We start from the raw sequence: 22,709 nt of genomic DNA, 5'->3' as shown, positions 1-22,709 counted from the left end.
ATTACTTTATTTATTTATAATATAGGCTGTACAGGCAAGGCTGAAAAAAGAATAGTCATAAGCTTACAAAACACATAAAAAGTATAAGCTAAACTAAATAACATGAAAGTAACAAGGTATATACTAAAAACCAAAATACTAGAATGTTCATATGTAGAAAACACATAAGAACATTAATCATTGGAGATCTTTTATTTAAAGTATATAAAGCATCTGAGAACAGATCACAGTATGCAAGAATTTAGTTTCTCAGGGAGTCAATGCATATTGCTTTGCATAACCAGATGGTGCTCCACAAAAAAAAGTTTGAACCCCTCTCAAAAGACTTAAGAGAATCTCTGGAAAGAAGATATGTGGATTGAAAACATAACATGCGAAGGTAAGACAGGCAACCCGCTGTCTGACAATGATAGAAGCCTTTCAATATAGGCAAGTGATGCTGTTTTTAAAAAAAAATATTTATTTATTTATTTTATTGCCTTTTTGAAAATTTACAATAAATTACTGGCATGCCTCAAGAATCACCCACTTTGGGTTGTGGCAGTTTGAGGTTCAACTAGGTGGGACACCTTGGTGCGCCAAATCTAAATTAATTTGGACAGAGTCAACCAGATTAATCTTAGTCTTAAAAAATGGATCCCAGACACAAGCATACCCAAAATGACCGTGGTCCAATGATAAATATAACGTTTTAATAACAAAGCGGTCACTGAAGTCTGTACTAAAGCGGTTGACAAAACAGATATTCTTCAATGCCTTCCTTCTATTCTTGGGAAATGTGATCACAAAAATTACGTTACGGTTAAAAATGATGCCTAAGCCATTTATTTCATCTACACCCTTGTAAGGAAAGGGGCTGCCACACCGCTGATAGGACCTGAACCCTTCTTTGGCATAAGAATCCACACTATTAATGAATATCTCAGACAGAAGGACAAAAAAAAAGTGAAGGAACAATGGAATTCACTCATTGGACATAGACAATCCAAGAATCTTGTAACCAATTTTGGTAGGAAAGAAATCACAGAATGTGTCAAAGGAAGCAGGAACAGACTGCGAATCACAGGATTCCTAACAGGACACTGCAGAATAAATGGACACTTAAAGAAAATTGGAACAATCCAAGATGGTACATACAGATTCTGCAAAGAGGCAGAAGAGACACCAACACATTTACTAACAAACTGCGGAGCTACATTAGCCCGCAGGAGGAAATGTTTTGGGGTGTATAACGTGACCATAGAAGAGCTTCAACCACTGAAACCGGGCCTATTAATCAAATTTCTTGATGAAATAGGACTCACCGATGTGCTTTAGGTAGAGAACGGGGGATACAATAGCTCTTAAAGGGCGCAGTATACCATACCCTGAAAAAATAACATCTACATCTTTATTTCATCTAATTCATCGACGAGAAGACCACCTATATGAGACCATCTAATACCAAAACCATTTATTCACTCTCTCACTCAATCTTAAATATATTCTTTCTTATTTACATACTATTCGCCAGTATTCGACATTCTTCCATCACCCTTTACACCTATTCGTACCAATAAATACATTCACTCTCAAAACATGCTAGGGACCTAAACTATCGGCGGTACTATATATAATGAAACAACCCTGTTTCCTCCAAAATTCAGAAAAGGGGACCCAGCTCAAGCATGATTCTCATATCAAGTGGCATTCCTACACTCTCTATATGGAACTAAGGAATTGAATCCTTCAACTAGGTGGGACATATGGAGCAACCTTTGGGCTTTGACCCAAAAGTGTTCGTGTGTCAACCTTGCATGGCCTTTTCTCAATCGGGTGAGGATGACCCTTCTTCTAAGAGTAAGATCTCCTAGGCTACCTGCGCGAGTTTCTCTGCCGATCTGATGCTAAAAATTCATAAAAAAACATCGTTCAAAGAAATTTGCAGCGTCGGTTATCCTGATTAAGAATAGGCCATGCGAGGCTGACATTTATTGTGGCAGGTTGAGGTTCGTGGTGGTTAAGTCCAGAGGGTGGCCTTAGCTGCCTATATGGCCGGGTACCCAGACAACCACTGTACAGCCGAGACTCCAGTTCATGGTATCTCTCCAACAAGAACACAACGAGCAGGTCGACAAAGAACCTGCCACATTTGTGTTTTAAAACTTTTTTATTTACTGATGTATGCATGTCTGTTTACCTTATCATTGTATTGTATATTATAATTGTATATTTTACTCAGTGATAATATTTTGATAACTATATATTTTGATATAATATTTTGGTCAGTGATAATATTTATAACATTGCTTAACATTTTTTTACATTTTTTTCAGTGTTTGAATTTCCTTCCCATCATGGATTACCCTGGAATAAGGCTCTCCATACTTGCTACATGTAATTATACACCTACTTTACACAACTTGGCTTGAACAAATGAATATTTTCCCATACTATCAGTGAAAATTGTTGAACTAGTACAAAGTCCTGTTGTTATACTTCTGCTTGCATGCATTTATTAACTAAAGAAATATTTTTTATTAAATTCTGAAGTTGAGTATTACATACACAAATCCCCTGGACATGACCAAATTATCTCTATTATACTTTGAATTGCATTTTAAACCACAATATTATGATGCCATCCTACGTTCTCACTTTCCTCGCTTATGGAAGTATTTTGTATTCTCATTCTTAAAGTTCACAAACCCCCAAAACACATCCTACGGTCCTTCTACATTGTTCCTATGATGTCCAAAATTCAGGACTCTTTTTACAACATTTAATATCCATCATTCCACGATCAAGGTTTCAGAGTCATTGGCATCATTTCCTTTACTTTAGAGAACAAAGAGTGTTTGGATCTGACACCCAGGCAACTTAAATGCTTCATGCACATCTTGATGTCTTATCCTGGAATTCTATTTACTGGCTGTATAAGAGTGAGGTGCAGCAACTCAATTTTCAGACCGATACAACCTGGTGTCCCACAAGGGAGCATTCTTGGTCCCATCCTTTATACCATTTATACTGTTGACTTTCCTATACATCCCAATACCATCTGTCAAACGTAGAGGACAAAACTGAATTTAAAAAAAAACACACACTGAAAAAAAAGTCTTGCACTCCATTGTACATTAACAACAATGAGCTACCGACTTCCGGTCAAGTCAGATATTTAGGACTTACCTAGACATCTTGACATTGAATCCCCATGCAAAACGTAAAAAACTTAACAGAAGAATTGGACAACTACAAAGACTCTAAAAGTTGTAAAAAAAGTTGTAATATGTAAATACACTTTTTTTATGAATGCTTTCTAGAATTCAAATTAATCAAACCATGTAATTATTTATTTATTGTATTATAATATTTTGTGTTTAATTTTTTTAGTGTGTATGTTGTTGGTCATAAAGGAAGCAGGTAAATGTTTTTTTAAATATTTTTTTCATAATTAAACAAATACACATGTACAAAATGGGCTCTTTTACCATTTGTTTTTTAGAATCTGATTTTCCGAAAGGAATAAATCATCTGATTAATGGAAATTTACTGATTGGTCGGGGTGACAGATTGAGTGCATCATCAACCTGTGGACTGCATTCGGTGGTATGTATCGCAGTAAACACCATTCGGTGTGTGATAGTTATAAATTAATTAATTTTTTTTTTGAAAATTAATTGTGATAATTGTACATTTTTCCAGCAAAAATATTGTATTGTGTCACATCTTGAAGATAAGAAAAAATGTTTTAAATGCGACTCAAGACCTGGAGAATTATCTACAACGAGCCACAGAATCCAGAATGTCATTTATAGAAGAGATCCAAAGTTAGTTTTCTTCCCTTAAAAATGATGTGTTTTTCGACTATTATTATTAGCAAGCATTGAATATTTTTTATAATATTTATTTCCCTGTTTATTAGTAATTATACTGTTGTAATTCTTCTTTCTGTCTTTTTGGAGCATTTTATTCTGATGTTGGCTCCGTGTAAAAATATTTCATAAATCTACACTCAATAGAGAATTGTTTAGCAGTATTCATTTAAAAAACAATAATCAAAATACTGTTGTTTTTGTTTGTTTTTTATTAGAACAAGAGCACAAAATTGGTGGCAATCTGAAAATGGAAAAGAAAACGTTACCATCAGATTGGATTTGGAATCGGAATTTTATTTTACACATTTAATTATGTGGTTTAGAACATTCAGACCTGCTGCGTTGATAGTAGAAAGATCTTCTGATAATGGTTTGACATGGAAGGTATGAAAAATAAAAATGAAACTGTTTTTTAGTAATTATAGACAACTAATCACGATTGGTAATTATTAATTGTAGTAACAATAATAGTAATAATTTATAAATTATTTATAATAATTAATAACAATTAATAATTACATATTGGCTGGACTTACAAATCATAAATTTCTATTTTCAATTAGATTTACTCATTCATAAAGTAACATGAAGAAATACGGAAATGCTAATATTATATTTTTATTTTTAAAATTTATTATTATTTTTAATGTGCGATTTTTATCGCTACAAGCAAATGAGAGAGAACAGACAGTGACAATTTGGTATGTTACACTTGATGGGAGAAGTCACCCTGAATTGACACTCCCTCAAATTGAGTCAATCAATCTCTCAAGAGATCTCTCGCTTCAAATGACATGTTGGGACTAGAAAGCTGTTGGACATGTGGATTGGGCTGAAGGTGTAAATTTTAGTGAAGTTTCTGTATCAGTATTTAATAATGTCAATTACAAATGGAATTTGGAGGTCATTGTGGATTGTAAGGTTCGAAATGTATAAGGGGTTAGTACTTTTGATTGGATGGATTGGATTTTATAGGAATTTGATTTATTTTTGTTGAACCCCAAACTTCATTTCTCTAAAGTGGCCTACGGAGTCTTTTAGCATATGAGATGCTTCTTTTTCTCAAGTGCCAAGAGTTAATCTCCCTTCGTCCATTCACGGTAATGCCAGATTTCGCTTTGATGCCTCAGTTTACATCGGGCTGTCATGCAACTTGGTTTAACTCAGTTGGATTATGAATCTCTCGAATAAAATCATGCCCTTGAATTGATTTTTTTTTTTAACTTTTTCAATGATCTCTAATAAAAATTCGGGATTGAAAAACAGTTTGTCCAATTCCATTTCATTTGAGAACTGATTCAAAGGGGTTGCACAAACTGAAAAACTAAACAAAATAAACTATCTCTCTACCTTCTGTTATCTGATGGCAGGTGTCTCTACCCTACTCACCTCGACTTCTCTCTCCCTTGGACGCCGGGAATTCCATCCTGACCGGTATTCCATTTTTTATGCTGGGAGTCTCCATGAGTGGGCTCCTTAAGTCCTCAGGAGGGTCTTGTAAATGATGAGTTTGTTAGAAGGTGGTGGTCATTATGGTCAAGAAATAATTTAGTGTTGGTTAGTTTCCTGTCTTTTCAATTATGGGATTCCATGTTAGTCTTTTGTCAATGTATAGTCCAGGTAGTGCACAATATCTGAGGTTTTCCACTGAAGACTGTAGGGCAAGTGGATTTTCAGCATGTAAACTGCTGGATGGATTTAGTTTTGTTAATTTTCATTCTCCATTTGCAAGACCAAGATTAGGCAAGGTTTAAATGGAGTTGGGTGTTATGACTAGCTATGGAAGGGTCAGGTTTGGGTGTCAAGATGGCAGTGTCATCAGCAGAGAGCATATAACATTGTTAGGAAGAGGAATGTCGGCTGTATATATTGTGAATAGGAAGGGTCCTGGGATGCTGCCCTGGGGGACACCCATTTTAATGGGAATATAAGAAGCAAAGGCAGCCCCCTGAGTGATGTGGCAGTATCAGTCTGTCAGATAGGATTTTAATATTACAAGGTATGTAAAAGGAACAAAGCCCTTGAGCTTCAACAGCAAGCCAGAGTGCCATACCCGATCAAACACTTGTATTTTTTAATACTTAAATATTATTTTTGGTAAAGACAGCATTCCCACATATTATTATAAATTTAAATATGTTGTTCAGTAGAATAATGAAATGGAAACTGTATGTCTATTCTTCAAAGTGGTTAATTTTATTTTAGCCGTACAGATACTTTGCTGAAAATTGTGCAGTTACTTTCCCTGGATTAAACAGAACAAAGTCATACCAAGATCCTTCTGAAGTTACTTGCGAAGAAACATACTCATCATCTACGCCAGTTACTAATGGAGAGGTAGTATACTATTAATATAGAATTAATATAGAATAGAACTAATTGAATAGTATACAGAGGTACTATACTATTCAAACTATTCCAAAATTTCATACAATTGAATTGAAAATATCTTTTCAGGTTATTTTGAAAATAATCCCTCCAGATTTAGAGAATCACTATGACCCCTATTCAACGAACTTACAAAATCTTATGAGAATTACAAACTTGAGAGTGAATTTTACAAAACTCCATACTTTGGGTGATGACTTGTTGGATAAAAGACAAGAAATTCAGGTAAAATCTTCATTTACTTGAATTTGCCGTTATTTCTATATAGAATTAATACAAAGTTTATTCATAGGAAAAATACTACTACGCTATTTATGAAATGGTAGTAAGAGGATTTTGTTGGTGCTACGGACATGCTGAAAATTGTCTTCCTCTTAACGAAAACGTGAAAGATACACCTGGAATGATACACGGACGGTGTGATTGTGTTCATAATACAACAGGCATTAACTGTAAATACTGTAAAGATACTCATAATGATCTTCCTTGGAAACCAGCAATCGGTCATGTCATTAACGCATGCCAAAGTATGTATTGTCAACACTTATTTTATTGCATTAATTTTTTTAAGTACTGTAATGAATTCTTTTAAATTTGATTTTAGAATGTAAATGCAATGAACATGCTCTTCGGTGCAATTTTAGCAGTGAGGTGTATCAACAAAGTGGACACACTAGTGGTAGCGTCTGCATCGATTGTGAACATAATACTATGGGTAATAATTGTGAACGGTGCAAGCCCATGTATTACCACGATCCACAATTGCCCATTAGTCACCCCGACACATGCTTGCGTAAGTTAAATTCAATGTAACCATCATTTCTAATATTATAACATAGTCGATGTATAATTTTACATTTCAGCTTGCAATTGCAATAGCGAAGGTGCTGTAGACGGAGGCCTGTGTAATTCTCCGAAAGATGTCTATGGATCAAGAGTTTGTCATTGTAAGGAAAATGTTGAAGGCGATTCGTGTGATGTTTGCAAACCTGGATTCTGGAATCTTCAATCTTCAAACCCAAAGGGCTGTGAACGTATGTATCTATAATTTTGTAACAGTTTTATCTTGTTATAAACTTTTATGTACTAAATCAGTGGATAAGTTTACAATACAGTGCACTCTCATTAATCTGAACTATATTTGTTGCAAGGAAGTATTCAGTTTATTGAAAAATTCGGATTACAAAAAAAGATTTGACACACTTTATTATTACATACACCAAATGTTATGCCTATTAGAATGCATACATGCTATGAGTTTTTCTTTAAAAAATCTGTTTTCAACAAATTTATTTAACATTTTCTTCAATATTTCTTCTTCTTTTTCTCTCATTTTTAATCAGTAGGTGTATTAAACTTAACACAAGAAAAATGTAGTCTGAGCTAACATTTCATTTTTAGTAGTAAAGGAAGGTGAGGATTGAACACAAGAAATTCGCAAAAATTCGTAAAGTCTAAGCTGGTCTTTGTCGTTGGTATGACCCTCCCTCTCCCTCTCCACCATCCCTCCCTCCCCTCTTTCTCCCTCTCTCTCCTTTCTCTCTCCATCACCATCTCCACTCCCTCTCCCTCTCNTCTCCACTCTCTCCCCCCTCCCCCTCCCCTTCTCTCTCTCTCCACTCCCTTTCCCTCTCTCTCCCTCTCTACTCTATATCCCTCTCCCTCTCCCTTTCTCTTTCTCTTTAACGTTCTTTTTCTTCTTCTGATACCACCAAATAATGTTTCACTTGTTTCCTTTAAAATTCTCATTTCTTGATTTTTTTTCTATTTCACATTGTTGGAAGAGAGCACCAAAGTTAGAATTAGGGTGAGAGCACTGTAGTTTTATTTTTTGTTAAAAACAAAACTATAAATGTCACTTGGTTCAACATTTGTTCCCTGACTTGCAGACCAACATCCACCATCATGTTTATATCATGTACCATCATGTAATATTTTTTACGTTCACAAACTTCCATATTTATGACTAAATATTTGTCACATCTTTAATGAGTTTGGGAATTTCACTTTGAAAAGCAAACTAATTAACTAAAACAAACAATAATGTATTATTTACATTTGTAATGTTTTTTGTTTTTAGCTTGCACATGTGATTTACGTGGAACCATTAACGGCAATCGCTCATGCGATCCGTACACCGGTATCTGTTTGTGTGAACCATTCGTTATCGGTAAAGACTGCAACCAATGTTTCTTAGAACATTGGGGCTTATCAAATGATACATATGGTTGTTTACCATGCAACTGTGACGTGGGTGGATCTTATAGTTCTAATTGTGATGTTGTTACTGGGAAGTGCATGTAAGTGGTTTGTTAAAACTTAAATCATTGTTAAAAACTGCTTTAAAAATATTTAAGCTAAACAAATGTAGTTTGAATTTTTGTTAAAACTTAAATTATTAATTGTTAAAAACTGCTTTAAAAATATTTAAGCTAAACAAATGTAGTTTGAATTTTAAGTTTGAATTTTTGTTAAAACTTAAATTATTAATTGTTAAAAACTGCTTTAAAAATATTTAAGGTAAACAAGTATAGTTTGAATTTTAAGTAGCTCATTTCTTTTAGCAATTACATATGCAAATCAATAAAAATATGATCAGGAGGAAGATGAAATTTACTATATCTTCCTTCTGTTGTAAAAAAAGGTATCCCCCCCAAGAATTTTGAACAAATGTACAGTAAAATTATATTTTATATTCTATAGAACGTTCAGGGGGTTGTACAAGTGTCGCTTGAAAAGATAAAAGTCTGTTATTTTGCTACGTTTAATTACAGGTGCTACCCTCATCTGACAGGACGTACTTGTAATGAGGTTGATCAGAATTACTTTCTCCCAGATATTGACATGGTATACGAAGCGGAAGTGGCAAACCATTCAGATGTGAGCGATCCTAATCAACCCTTTGTTTTTTCTCAATCAACACTTTAAACTCTATATGCTAATCTGTTGTGAACTTTTTAACAGAATTGTCAACCGGAAGTAAAAGAATGGCCCAGGGAGGGAACTCCATATTGGACTGGTTCTGGTTTTACACGAGTGCACGATAATTGCGAATTAGTCTTCATAATTGACAATATTCCTAATTCCATGGAATATGATTTGATCGTTCGACATGATAAGGTATGAAGTTTTATAATTTTAAAAATAGATACAAAATACATTTCCAAATGAACATTTTTTAAGTTAGTAAATATAACAATATTATTATAATTATTATTTGGAGATTGTGAGATGCGGTCTGGTTTGATGTAGGTTTAGAAAACCATTTTCTTTATCGCGCCAACATTTCGATCTTTATTGAGATCATCTTCAGGGCTCAAAGTTTTTTTTTCTGTGTAAATTTGTCATTACTTTGTGCTGTGTAGAGGGGGTTACATCAGACTGTATCTCATGATCTCCAAATAATCATTAATTAACGGTCACTAAACACCACACACATTATTATAATTGTCGGTTTTATTTTAATTGAGTCTTAGTGTTTCCAGTTTTCATAAATATGTTTAAAAAAAATAAGTTTTTGCTTTTTATACTTTTTGTATATATTTTTTTTATACTTTTATACTTTAAATGTTATTTGCAATTTTTTTTGTAGGTTAAAAATGACGAATTAGTCGATGTAACCGCTCAGTTAACACGGCCCGATACGCCTGTTGGTTTGTGTTCAAATGTCAATGAATATGATGATGAAAAACAACTCTATTTTCAACCAGGTAAGCATGAAAAAATATGATAAATTATCAGTAATTTCAATGACGAATAAGTAGGATGGAATTAACTTCATTTATTGAAAATGAATGGCTCTATGTTTAAAAATTTGGATTTTGTAGAACTTTTTTAAAATGATTTTTAATTTAAAAAAGGCATTTGTTATTCACATTAAACTAAATTTGATATTCTTTGTATAGATGATTGCAAAAGTTCCACTCATTATCTCTCTACTTTATTAATTTGTTTAATTTTGCTACTGCTAAATTTATTTAATAAAAAACTTGATAATTTCTTAATTGTTTATTTTTTTAAACAGATAATTCATTTGCTGTTTCCTCGACACCTTTATGTCTAGAAAGTGAGAAAACCTATAAATTAAAGTTGACTTTCAGTTCTAGTAATAATCAACTTTACGGCCAGGCACCAACTATATTAATTGATTCGGTAAGTCAAAGTTAATTAAAAAATTTAAAGACATTATTCCATTTGATAAATACTTGTTTAAATTGTATGTTTGAAAGTTTATTTTTATGAAAATAACAGTAAATTTTAAAGGAAACTTGGCATGTATTATTTGTATGTATTTTTTTAATTTTTTTTATAATGGACTTTGTCAAAGTTTTCAACTTCCAATTCTTAGAATTTTCCACGCCGATCTGCTCTGTTCCATTACTTGCGTATTTCTCATTTTTCACCTTGGGAACAAAGCAGAACCAGTTAAAAATAATGTCTGTAAAGTTTGTAATACCAAAAATTCAAAGCAGTGGCTACAGGGCTACCCGGAACCGAAGCAGATGGCAATTTTTTAAACTCTCCTCAGGCAAGAGTGAAATGTAACTGCATGCAATGTGGGACTTTGGTGGCTTAGTAATTTTTTAAAATTTTATTTCCTAGTACAAAACATTTTTAAAACAAATAAAAATTAATTTTATTTAAGGAAGAACAAAATATATTTTCAGTTCAATTTTTATTAAATTTAACAATTTTAACTTTTTTAATCTAGTTGTATATTTTTAAATTTAACTGTAACATTAATTGAATATTTGTACATGTTGAGTGTAAAAAATGATCTGATGAAATCAGTCCATTACAAAATAAAACGTCACATCATAAACAATGTTTGAGACATTAATTGTGTACCATATTACATGGTAGTTTTTACCTGGTAAATAAAATTTGTAATTGATGCCTTAACACTTTTTATATATGTTTCTAAGTTCTTATTGCACATTTTGCAAGTTTTACTTCGTGAAAATCCGGTCTTTAGTCATCACAATATACATCACAAATTTTCCTAGCAGTCTGAACTGCAGCTTCCCTTTGTAATAATTAAGATAAAATAAATTAAATTAAATGTACTCTATTTTTCTACTATTTTAAAATTTGCAAAACATCTTGTCAAAATACGAAATTTTAAATTTGATGAATAATTAGACCTAAACTAATCCCTTTTCAGAGGGCATAAACAATTTTAATTATGTTTAGAAGGTCTTACTTCCGTCATCCTCAGGTTTGTGTTAGCTAGTAACAAAACTAATCTTTATTTGTTCATCTATCTCATTGGATTTTTTCTCTTATTTTTCTTCTTCCTTATAAATAATTTTTTATTATTAATTTATCTTTTTACACTTTTTTTTGTATCATCATTCATTTCATTATTTTATTACTATTTTCCAAACTTGCCAAAACTAAACATTTTAATTTGATTTATTTTAGATTGTATTAGTACCTAGAGTAGATTCTCTTGACATTTTCACCAAAACTCCAAAGAATAGAGATAGGCTAAGGTCATACGTTCAATTAGGCTGCCATGAAAAGTACTATTTACCTCATCAGGAACCAGTTGAAGTATGTAAGGAACACCAGTTTAGTATTTCTATCAGAGTTTTCAAAAACCCTCCAGGTAACCTGTAAAAACAACTTTTTTTAAATACTCTTCTATTCTTTTTAAAGACAAACTGTAGTAATTTTATTTTTAATTTCAGAATGTAAATGCAATGCGACTGGTTCAATCAGTACGCTGTGTAATTCATTAGGAGGAAAATGCCTCTGCAAACCGAAAGTCATTGGACGGACTTGTGACAAATGTGCTGAAGGAACATACGGCTTTTTCCAAAGTGATGGTTGTAAAGGTAATTCAATTTTATTTTGTGAGTTTTATGGGTGTCAGTGACTAAATTGTAGGGAAATTGGAGCCTTCACACTCCTGGAATTCCCACTTGTTATTTCAAATTTAAATGAAATAATTAAGTTTAAAGATGAATTCAAAGGACAAATCACACATTTTTGTCTAATTTTAATATTCATTTAAAAACAATTAAAACTGGCTGAAAATCAAAAGAAACATCCGTAATAAATACTGTGCTAAAATGGAATAATGCATATTTTTAGATTGTGATTGCAACTCTGTCGGTGCCAAAGACAATATTTGTGACCCCTACTCAGGGCAGTGTAATTGTAACAATGGTACTTATGGAAGAAGTTGCGATCAATGCGCACCTGGTTCTTGGGATTTTCCTCATTGCAAGCCGTGTCAATGCAACGGACACGCTCATATTTGCAATGGGACTACAGGAGAGTGCATAGGTTGCACGGATTTTACAGCAGGACACTATTGCGATAAGTATGTTAATTAAAAAAAAGTTGTAATATTTATACCTCTGTATGTAATAATAAAATTTTCTATATTGTACATTGTCTTGTAGATGTGCAGATGGTTATTACGGTGAGCCAATGAACGACATTCCTTGCAGACCATGTAGCTGTCCAGACACGATAGAATCTGGCCATTCATTTGCATCTTCCTGTGTGAAAAACTCACAAGATGATGTTATATGTTTATGCAAAGATGGATATCGGGGTATGTATAGTTTGAAATTTCGTGTTATAGAAAAAATACTGATTTATTTAAAAAAAATTTGAAACTCTCTTATATAGGCTGTTATTATTTATGTATATTATGAAATTCTTCTAAAAAAATTTTTTTCTTTTGATTAGTTATTATTTAGCGCTAAGAAAAATTGATACTTTTTACTACTTGAGAGAGGAAGAAAATGACTGTTAATGAACGAGGACTTTTGTTTTCTTTAAGGACCGAGGTGTGATAAATGCGACGATAACTATTTTGGACATCCCGAAAGAGTCGGAGGTTCCTGTCAACCTTGTAATTGCAGTGATAACACCGATCTTTCTCAGCCTGGAAATTGTCATCCACACACTGGCGAATGTTTGAAGTGTTTGTACAATACTACAGGGAAAAATTGTCAACAATGCCTACCTCACTATTTTGGGAACGCCTCAGAACATAATTGCCAAAGTGAGTTTATTTATTTCTTTAATTTTTATATTAAAGCCTTAATTCAAAGTTAAAAAATGTAAAATAGTTATTCAGATATCGATTAACGGTCACTAATCTCTACACAAAAATGTAAAATATTGCAAGTATGTAACTTCGACATTTTTCTTAAATCTTAATTATTTTGAACATTAATATATTGGATTACATGTATTAATTACTTCCAGTATTCTTTTTTATCTCAAATGCTATTTTTTTTTACAAATTAATTTATTCTACTTTTTAGAATGCCCATGTAACATATTGGGTACTGATTCATCGAAGGGTCCATGTAATCCTGTGACAGGGGAGTGCCATTGTTTGCCCAATGTTGAAGGGAAAAATTGTGACCGATGCACCCGAGAACATTGTTTAATCGGTAGAGGTACAGGTTGTGTACATTGTGCTTGTGACCCCGTAGGGTCTCAAAATCAAGACTGTAACATGGTGAGTGTAATTTATTAGTGTTGAGAAAATAATTTGTTTACACATTGTTACATTTTCTCTTAATTGAAAAAAAAAAGAAAATTAATCTGTTTTTCTATTTTTTAACTATTACTTACATAAAAAAATTAATTAATTGAAAGAAGTAATTTGGTCAATAGATCACAAAATATAATGGATTTTCAACTATATTTAAAATGAAAAGTTAAAAATAATGGTAGGAATTTTCTAAAATGAATACCAAATGTATTTTTTAGCTAAATTTTCTTGAACAAGTATTCAAATAAATTGTAAATAATAATTTAACACAAATAAAAAAACAGCTTTTGTAGTTTGACGGTGCTTGTAAATGCCGAGACGGGTTTGGTGGTATGAAATGCAACGAGTGTCAGGCCAACTACTGGGGAGATCCGAAGAAGGAATGTTTCCGTAAGCATAATTTCTCTGTAATATAAAACAATCATCAATAATTGCAATTTATTTTCAGCTTGTGACTGTGATATTGACGGAGCAGTAACTGGAACGTGTAATCAAACGACAGGCCATTGTTTGTGCATAGAAGGCATTACTGGAGAAAAATGTAATATGTGTTCCAGGGGTTTTAGTGGCGAAGCACCCTTATGTGACAAATGTGGAGACTGTTTTGATAATTGGGACTTAACAATAACATGTCTATCAGGTTTGTAATTCTAAATTATATCGGTATTGTTTTAGCACATTGATTTATTTATATATGGGCAATAGCCCATTTAATTACAATAATTACAAGAAAGACTAAGGATATTTAAAGTATGAAAAACATTGAAATATTAAACACTGACAATAATAAAATAATAACATAAAGTATAATGTAGATACCAATATTTTAATACAAAAATAATATTTGGTATTTGACCAATAAGAACAGTTACAATTGTTTTTATAATACATATTATTAATTAAAGAAATATGTAAAAAAATATATCACATTGACCTCAGGTATTTAATATTAATTACTCAAATTGAGAAACAAACCATCTCAATTTATTTCATTTTGTTCATTTATTAATAGACACATGTAAAATAATCCATCATTGCTTAATTACCCTTAGATGAAACTGAAAACATTACAAGAGAAGCAAAGGATATAAGACAGACTGGAACCTCAGGCTACAATGCCATCGTTTTCGACAGATTAAGCAATAAAATTGATGAAGTTAATAAAACTCTAATCAACACAAAATCCAATGTCATGAAATTAAACGATTTAAAAATGGATGTAGACAACTACAGGTTGTTTTTTTTTTTATTTTGTATTTTCTTTAATAGTTTATTTTTTAAATTAAAGACTTCATTGTTATAATAATTAACATTATTTCTAGTTCTACAATTAATGTCACCAATGATTTAGTAAATGATTTAAAGAATAAGGTAGAAGCTGTGATATATAATGTCAGCTATGCCAATATGGTGCTATCAAGTTTGGAAAATTCAACGGAGGCTTTGAAGAAGATGACCAACGATTTAAGCAACAATTCTACAAATCTGCAGGAAAAATATTTAAAAGGTAATAACAGATATTTAAAACAATATAATTAATTCTTTATATTTTTTAATTTTAATAATTAATTTTGTGATTTTTAATCTTTATAATATAACCATAAACAAACATAGATAGGCACACCTAAAGAATCAGAAAATATATATTGCTTAGTATATTTTTTTGTTTATAGCTTATTTAGTAACTTATTTATCACTTTATTGCTTAAATTTATCAAATCAAAAGTTATTACTAAAGCCTGAATTTATATGCAATAAAAATCCTCAAATATGGTGTATAATATCCATAATCAAATCTAAAATATTATATGCACTAAAAAACCCTTAAATATGCCATATAATATGCTCTAAAAATAGTAAAATACATAGCATGAATATCGTCTTATAATTAAGTTTTTTTTTAAACCTGAATATAATTTTTTTGGCTTAGTACATTTTCATTTTTAATGGAAATAGGACAGAAAAACCTCATTCATGTAATTGCATAATTTAGAATATAATTAAGCCTAATTAAGATTATGACCTGAAGATACATTCAAAAGTTAATATCTGTAAAATGACAGCTTTATCGTTGTAACAAGCATTTGTACCTCCAAAAAGGCTTTCCATTGTTGACGACAGGAGCATATTTTGTAAGAACTTAACTTAATCATCGATTCCCTGCATAACAACTTTATTGTGTACATTAATTTTCTCCAATTCATTCAATCAAGTATTTTTGTCAGGGATGCTTTGTTAATTTCTCTAATTCCTGCATCACCAGGGATTTTACAAATTCTTTTTTGTCAGAAAGAGACAATCCAACCTGCTATTTTAGAAAAAGTTAAGTTCCCACTTTTGACATATTTTTAGCTTTACTAGGTTGAAAATATAAAAGTGGGCTGAGATTTTGGTGTTTCAAATGTAGCCCTTTTCCACAACTTGACTACTCCAGAAAAAGTAATTATTCAAGAAAGGCAAAAATCATCCAGGAAATAGGGACCTCAAAAAAGATTACAATTATTTCAAAATAATTTGTCAGATTGTTTATATTCTGTTCCTGGTGAGTTAACTGAGATTTAAATCAAATTTTAGGCTCTTGTTGTTTTCATCTCATGTTCTTAGTTGCTTCATTTTTTTTTTTTTTTTTTTTTTACTAATCAAAAATGTTTCAAACTTCCAATATTCTTAAAATTTGCAAATTTATGCAATACTCTTTTAATATGCAAAAATGTGCAGAACCATGGTCGTAAGTGTTAGCAGAAAGAATATGCAACTGCATACAAATCCGGCTCTAGTTATTACCAACAAAATAAAAATTAAGCCTGCAAAAAATACAAGTCTTTAAATGTTAACTATTTTTCTCCAGGTGCTCTTAATATAACCAGAGAAGCAGGACTTAATGCGAAAAATGTGTCCAATATTGAAAAAAAAATCGAAACCCAGTATTTGATTCCTGCTGACAGACAGTGTAAAAGAACAGAAAAATTTCTAAATAAAGACAACGAAACATTTACCAGTACTGAACATAAAAATGAAGCTAAGAGAGGACAACTAGATTTCGAGCTATCAACCATAGAGAAAAAACTACCAGATCTTAATGAAAAGGTAAATTAAATTTATTCCATAGGTTCTTTTATGTTACAATAATATAAAAAAAATTAGAAAAAACTTCGTTTATGTCTCAAATATTTGTTTGTGTATCGAACATAAATAGTTTTTTTCTAATGAATTGACACTGAAGTACTCCTCTAGGTAATGATGACCAGGTTTGCTATGTATTGGAATGTTTTAAGATCCTAACCTATCCCTAACCATAACCTAACCATTGAAAGAATTACATAAATATATTTGTGTATTGTTCTAAGCAATTTTTTCATAAGTCTATTCTTACAAATACACCTTGGCCTCATAAAGTAGAGAGAAGCCTCGTATCATGCTTGAATCCACAGCCAATCATGAAAGTCATTAAATCTCTGTATTTTAATCCAGGCATTGTTTTTTACTTTTTTTATGCCCAGAAGCCAAAACAGATTTGACAAACCAAAGGGGCGTAGACATTTTGCAAAGATTTATTTGTTTATTTTTAAACAAATTATTACAGTGAGAGTGAAACTTGGCAAAAAAAGTATTTCATGTGGAAGGAGAGACAAATGATAAAATGATCTTTATATATCATAAACTGAGAATTGATTTTAATTAATAATCAATTTAAATAAGGACGTATATATTGGGTTGTCCGGAAAATAATGCAGGATTTTGGTATTAAACAAAAAAAAAGAAACTAGTTACTTTAAAGCAATGTTCTTNTCCTGTAAACGTAAACAGAATATTTTATATAGATTTTTTTTAATGAAAACTTAAAATCCTGCATTATTTTCCGGACAACCCGATAGCTATACATTATTTTTAGCCCTACAAGTATTATTATTTTGGAAATTTACTGTATTAGTGTAGCTGCTAGATGTAACTAATATTTAACTAGTTTTTGTATTGACAGTGATTCTACAAAAATGGTATAAACTAGACAAAACAGGAAAATACTTTAAAAAAAATTCTCTAGAAAAGACCTTACTGTTTTCCCCATAGGAGAGACAGGAAATAATTAGTGAAACCTAGATTTCCTGTTCTTTGACCTACAGACCCTTTCTTTATTGTTTAGAGTTTAATTACTCATAATAGTTAAAAAAGGGTTATCCATTCTTTTCTTATAAAATTGCAAGTTTTCTCAACTTTACCAGAATTGTATATACATTCTCTAACGCTACTTAACCTAACCCAATTCTACCGAACCTTAACCCTACCTAATGTAATCCTAACCCAACCCAAGTGCACAAAAAAGAATTTTTGTATCTGGCCTAAAATCATATCCATGTTAAAAGAACTATGGTTCTGATTACTGATTTATATAAGCCCAACATTGGACATGGATGTACACACATACATACAGACATATCAATCTCAATTCAAACATACCATTCACTAAGTTAGGGTGGTGGAATATTTGAAATTTCTCCATCACCCCTACACCTATTATATAATTAATCTAATTGAGGGTAGATGGAGTACTCAATATTCTATCATTGGCCCTCTTACACTATTCACACTAATAAATACATTCAGCCTCAACATAAAGAAACAGAAGACGAGATGTCTATAAAGTATTACATAAGTAAACCAGCCCTGATTCCTCTAAAAATTGGAGCAGGTGATCCAGGTACTCGCTCAAGCACAATTCTTACATCAAGTACCTACACTCTCTCTATATGGAGCCAAGGAATGGCACCCTTCAATTAAGTGGGACACGTTGAGCAATCTTTCTCTACATGGCAGACATGTTCACAGCCTTTGGCTACGAATTAATACTGTAAATAATTATGGAATTTATGGTTTTGAATTAAATATTTTTTTTTAGATATGTGATGGTCGAGGGGATCCTTGTGATGGTCTTTGCGGTGGAGCTGCGTGCGATAAATGTGGAAGTAGTGCCTCGTGCGAAAATGGTGCTGTAAGAAAAGTTATAGCGGGATTAGATATAGCTGAAAAATACAAAGCATCAATAAAGGCAAACTTATCTAACGCTGATGGGTTACGACGTAATGTGAGTTAATACTTAGTTGTAAATAATTTAAAGTGTCAACTGTAAAAGTCTTATTTTTTGTGTAATGTTAATTCAAAAGAAAAATATTTCATTATTAAAATTACAGCAAACTACTAGGAAACCAGAAAAGTTTGTGCTAGTTTAAAGCATTTAATGATTGTAACAATTGAAATTAGTTTAAACATATTTTATTCTTTCCCCAGTTAGTTACTAGCCTATTTATGCCCTTCTTATAAAATTTTGCGTCCCACATTATAACAAATTCAGCTCATTTACAGCTGTTGGCGATTATTGAACACACAATTGTCCATTACTAAGAAAAGGTGAAAGTCAGATGGGGTCAGGTCTGGAGAGTGCGGAAAGTTCCTACTCCTTAGAAAGACTAACTAAAGCTTCATTATATATTTACAATGTCTCACATTGTCCTGGTGAAAAATGACTCTTCTTTTCTGTTCCCAAGAGCAGGTTGTTTTTGGGCCAGAGCAAGAGATACTCGTTGCAAATGGCTTGAGTAGATTTCTGTGGTGATGGTCTGGCCATGTGGCAGTGCACAATGCCTGCCGTACACTGCCAAACACAAATCATCACTTTTATTGGTGAATGTTTGGTTTCATATCAATGGGACAGGGTCATTTGGTGAAAGCCAATAGTACAACCCGGTGTTACTGTATAAGATCCATTTTTCATCCCATGTGACAATCCAATAAAAAAATGTCGACTTTGTACCATGAAAGTAATGCACATATTTATACCTGAAGCTTACCATCGGTCATTTTATGAAGACTGTTATGTCGTTTTGATCTGCTGTCTTCCCAAGTTGTAAGCTAGAGCAAATGGTTTTATCATTTACGTTGAACACTGGCGAGCTCCTTGTATGTTTGACTCCAAATCAAGTTCAATAGCTTCCCTTAATGCTAAACAAAGGTCTAGCAGACTGTGGTTCATCTTCCACCCGCCATTCCCAGAATCGCTTTTTGAACCACTTTTGGGCAGTGTGCTCACTTCACTTTCATCACTGAATTACACATTGATATATATTGTAAAAAAAAAAAAAAAACTTATTCTACTTCCAATTAGTAAGACTGAAATTATTGAAGATTTTATTTATAATGTTTTTTTTTATTATGTTTTCAGATATCAAATGCAATGAAACATGTTTCTACAGTTCATAAAGCCACTGTTAAGGTTCACGATATGGTCAACGATATTAAAAAAACGTTTGAAACCCAAGCTATGGGTATAGTTGATGTCAAAAATAAACTTGAAAAGTTCATAGAGGAATTGGGAGCGAAACCAACAGAGGTCAATGCCATATCTGAAAGCGTAAGTATAAGTGTTAAATTATAATTTTCATAGTAGTTAAGTAGCAACTGTCAGGATAAAATGTCCGTTCAATAAATGATTTAATGTATTAATATAATAATATACACGAATATTTTAATCAAGTTAGAAATTGCTACTGTAGGTTGTAAATATGCACATTCAACTGCAGCCACAACAAATCAAGGATTTGGCCTCTGAAATAAATAGCACACTTGCTTCCTTGACTAATATCAATACCACTCTTGAAGCAACTAAAGATGATCATAAAAAAGCCGATGACTTGAAGATGAGATCTGATGATGCAAAGTGAGTTTGTTAAAAATTTAATAACTTAATTTTCTATAGAATGTCCTACTATTAATTGTATATTATTTTGTAGAAAAGACGCAGAAGATATCTTGGCAAAAGCTCAGGAAGTTATTTCCGAGTTACAGGCTGCTGAAAAAGCACAACACAGTGCAAAGTCAAAGATAGACAATGCTAAAGATGACATTGCAACAATTCAGAAACAACTGCAACAGGTATTATCATTAATTTGTATTATTATTTATATAAATATGTTATACTTTGCAAATACTTTTTATTGATTTATGAAATTTTGTGTGCAATTTAGATTATTTATGCATTACAAAATCTATAAAGATAACTCAGTTTCATTAGAATTTTGCTCTAAATTATAATTTATTTATATAAATTAGAGTTGATATTAATAATGAAAGGAAAATAAGTTGATATTAATTTTAGATTGTAAGTGAAACGGATAGTGGCTGGTCAGACCTGAATTACACTAAACATGATGTTGAAAAACTAAAAACTGCGCTTAAACGTGTTCAGACTGAAATATTTCAAAATAAGAATAAAGTAGATCAAATTCTGATGGAAGCCGGAGGTGTTTCAACTCAAGTAATATTTATTTTCTTGATAACTTACCAATGATGATAGAATCATACAAATTCATTGATTTTTTTTCTAGGTTGAGAATACAGACGAAAAATTGAACTTTTTGAAAAATAATTATGCTAAAGTCCTTGACAAAGTGACAAATCTTCGACAGCCTCCAATTTTAGACAAGACTAAAGTGAGGGTTCAAGAATTACTTGATCAAGCACAGAGGCTCTCATTGAAAACTAATGCCAGATTAAGTGAATTTAAAGGTAATTTAAGCAACGGATATATTTTTGTACTCAATTCAGATAGACAGTTTCACTCAACAACTAATAATAGAAAACAAGTCGTTCTGAGTCACTACTAGGAAAATCCTGTCTTACCATAAGGTCCCTCCCCTTTTCATTGAGCGGATTTTGGTCCAAATTGGACGAGGAGAAAGCCAATCATCTTGCTGCCTACCTGTCCACTGTCTTCAGCAAACATGCCAATATCGTAGATCCCAATTATGTCCTAGATCGAAGAATTCCTAAACTCTCTTCTCCCTTTATCTTTTCCTCCTAAACTGTTCTCTCCATCAGATGTATTATGATAGCATAATGTGCCACCTAAAACCTAAAAAAGCTCCTGGATTCGACCTGCTATCCTCCCAGGAAATCCATAATATTTATATAGCACTGTAGTAAAAACGATGCTAAAACAATATAATTGAAGAATAGTCAATATTCTAGAGTTAGGATCAGTTTGTTGATAAAAGAAATGTTGAGGTTATTGTGGATAGTGAGGTTAGTGATGTAGTAAGGAGCTTTGATGATTTATCTGAGGACTTTTGATTGGAAGAATTGGATGCGCTGGATGTTGGATGGCTTAGCGAAACCCCACAGTTCCACTCTGTATGTCCAAAGAGGTCGCAGTAAAAGCTTGTATAAGGTTAGTTTAATGTTGACCGTCAACACGGTCCTTCATAGTTGTCCAAGTCTTTTGTTAAGTTATTGATATTAATATTAATTCACCAATTTAGGAGGCCACGTGAGCCTTACAAATAACATTTATTATCTATATATTTAATTCAGTCCTATGCACAACTTATTTTCTTCATTCCTGGAAACAATGTTATCCGTATGATTCCCAAACTTAAAAACACACATTAACCTATTTCTTACAGGCCCATCAGTCTATTCTGATAGAGTCTATACTGATTCTAGGAAAATTTCTAGAATGGCAAATTTTAAAACGAATCCTCTCAATCCTTAATTCCCACACAATTATCCCCGACAATCAGTTTGGTTTTTTCAGTTGCCACTCAGCAGTACAGAAGTGTTGCATTGTACATGTTATTTATTTATGCCTCCCTTGAGTTAGGACAATATTGTTTTGGGGCTTTTCTTGACGCAACCCAGGGTTTTGATTGAATTAGGCTATTTGCTATTCTTGCTCAAGGTCATTCTTCCCTCTACTACCTTATCCTTCGAAGCTACCTCACTGACTGGTACTTCCGAGTTTCATCCCCAAATTACTGTATCCTTACAGGTGTACCTCAGGGGAGTGTTCAGGCCTCTGAACTGTACCATACTCCCACCCCATCTCAAACCATAACTCTATTGCAAACAATATAGCAATCTTTCAAGAAACTCTGATCCAGTCCTCCAGA

The 22,709-nt window shown here is 32.2% G+C and overlaps 1 protein-coding gene across 1 annotated transcript in view; it reads left to right on the top strand.

Moving 5' to 3' along the window:
- Positions 1–22,709, top strand: part of LOC106670439 (laminin subunit beta-1) — a 34,564-nt gene that overhangs the window by 10,083 nt on the left and 1,772 nt on the right. The window contains exons 2-33 of the mRNA XM_024230409.1: positions 2,316–2,376; positions 3,373–3,402; positions 3,485–3,588; positions 3,685–3,809; positions 4,073–4,241; positions 6,063–6,194; positions 6,315–6,470; positions 6,538–6,772; positions 6,850–7,038; positions 7,109–7,279; positions 8,326–8,545; positions 9,020–9,125; positions 9,210–9,365; positions 9,838–9,955; positions 10,270–10,397; positions 11,670–11,856; positions 11,939–12,085; positions 12,345–12,576; positions 12,659–12,813; positions 13,045–13,269; positions 13,535–13,734; positions 14,064–14,160; positions 14,219–14,410; positions 14,823–15,003; positions 15,093–15,277; positions 16,619–16,857; positions 18,665–18,850; positions 19,985–20,173; positions 20,316–20,479; positions 20,553–20,694; positions 20,918–21,076; positions 21,147–21,327. Of these exons, the coding sequence (XP_024086177.1) occupies positions 2,337–2,376; positions 3,373–3,402; positions 3,485–3,588; positions 3,685–3,809; positions 4,073–4,241; positions 6,063–6,194; positions 6,315–6,470; positions 6,538–6,772; positions 6,850–7,038; positions 7,109–7,279; positions 8,326–8,545; positions 9,020–9,125; positions 9,210–9,365; positions 9,838–9,955; positions 10,270–10,397; positions 11,670–11,856; positions 11,939–12,085; positions 12,345–12,576; positions 12,659–12,813; positions 13,045–13,269; positions 13,535–13,734; positions 14,064–14,160; positions 14,219–14,410; positions 14,823–15,003; positions 15,093–15,277; positions 16,619–16,857; positions 18,665–18,850; positions 19,985–20,173; positions 20,316–20,479; positions 20,553–20,694; positions 20,918–21,076; positions 21,147–21,327 (5,140 nt within the window). The 5' untranslated portion in view covers positions 2,316–2,336. The remainder of the gene's footprint in view (positions 1–2,315; positions 2,377–3,372; positions 3,403–3,484; positions 3,589–3,684; positions 3,810–4,072; positions 4,242–6,062; positions 6,195–6,314; positions 6,471–6,537; positions 6,773–6,849; positions 7,039–7,108; positions 7,280–8,325; positions 8,546–9,019; positions 9,126–9,209; positions 9,366–9,837; positions 9,956–10,269; positions 10,398–11,669; positions 11,857–11,938; positions 12,086–12,344; positions 12,577–12,658; positions 12,814–13,044; positions 13,270–13,534; positions 13,735–14,063; positions 14,161–14,218; positions 14,411–14,822; positions 15,004–15,092; positions 15,278–16,618; positions 16,858–18,664; positions 18,851–19,984; positions 20,174–20,315; positions 20,480–20,552; positions 20,695–20,917; positions 21,077–21,146; positions 21,328–22,709) is intronic.

This window comes from Cimex lectularius, unplaced genomic scaffold (genome assembly GCF_000648675.2).
Source record: "Cimex lectularius strain Harlan isolate CLEC.00 unplaced genomic scaffold, Clec_2.1 scaffold31, whole genome shotgun sequence".
Lineage (NCBI taxonomy): Eukaryota > Metazoa > Arthropoda > Insecta > Hemiptera > Cimicidae > Cimex > Cimex lectularius.
The sequence above is the reverse complement of the archived record's forward strand: the minus strand, read 5'-3'. Positions and strand labels throughout refer to the sequence as shown.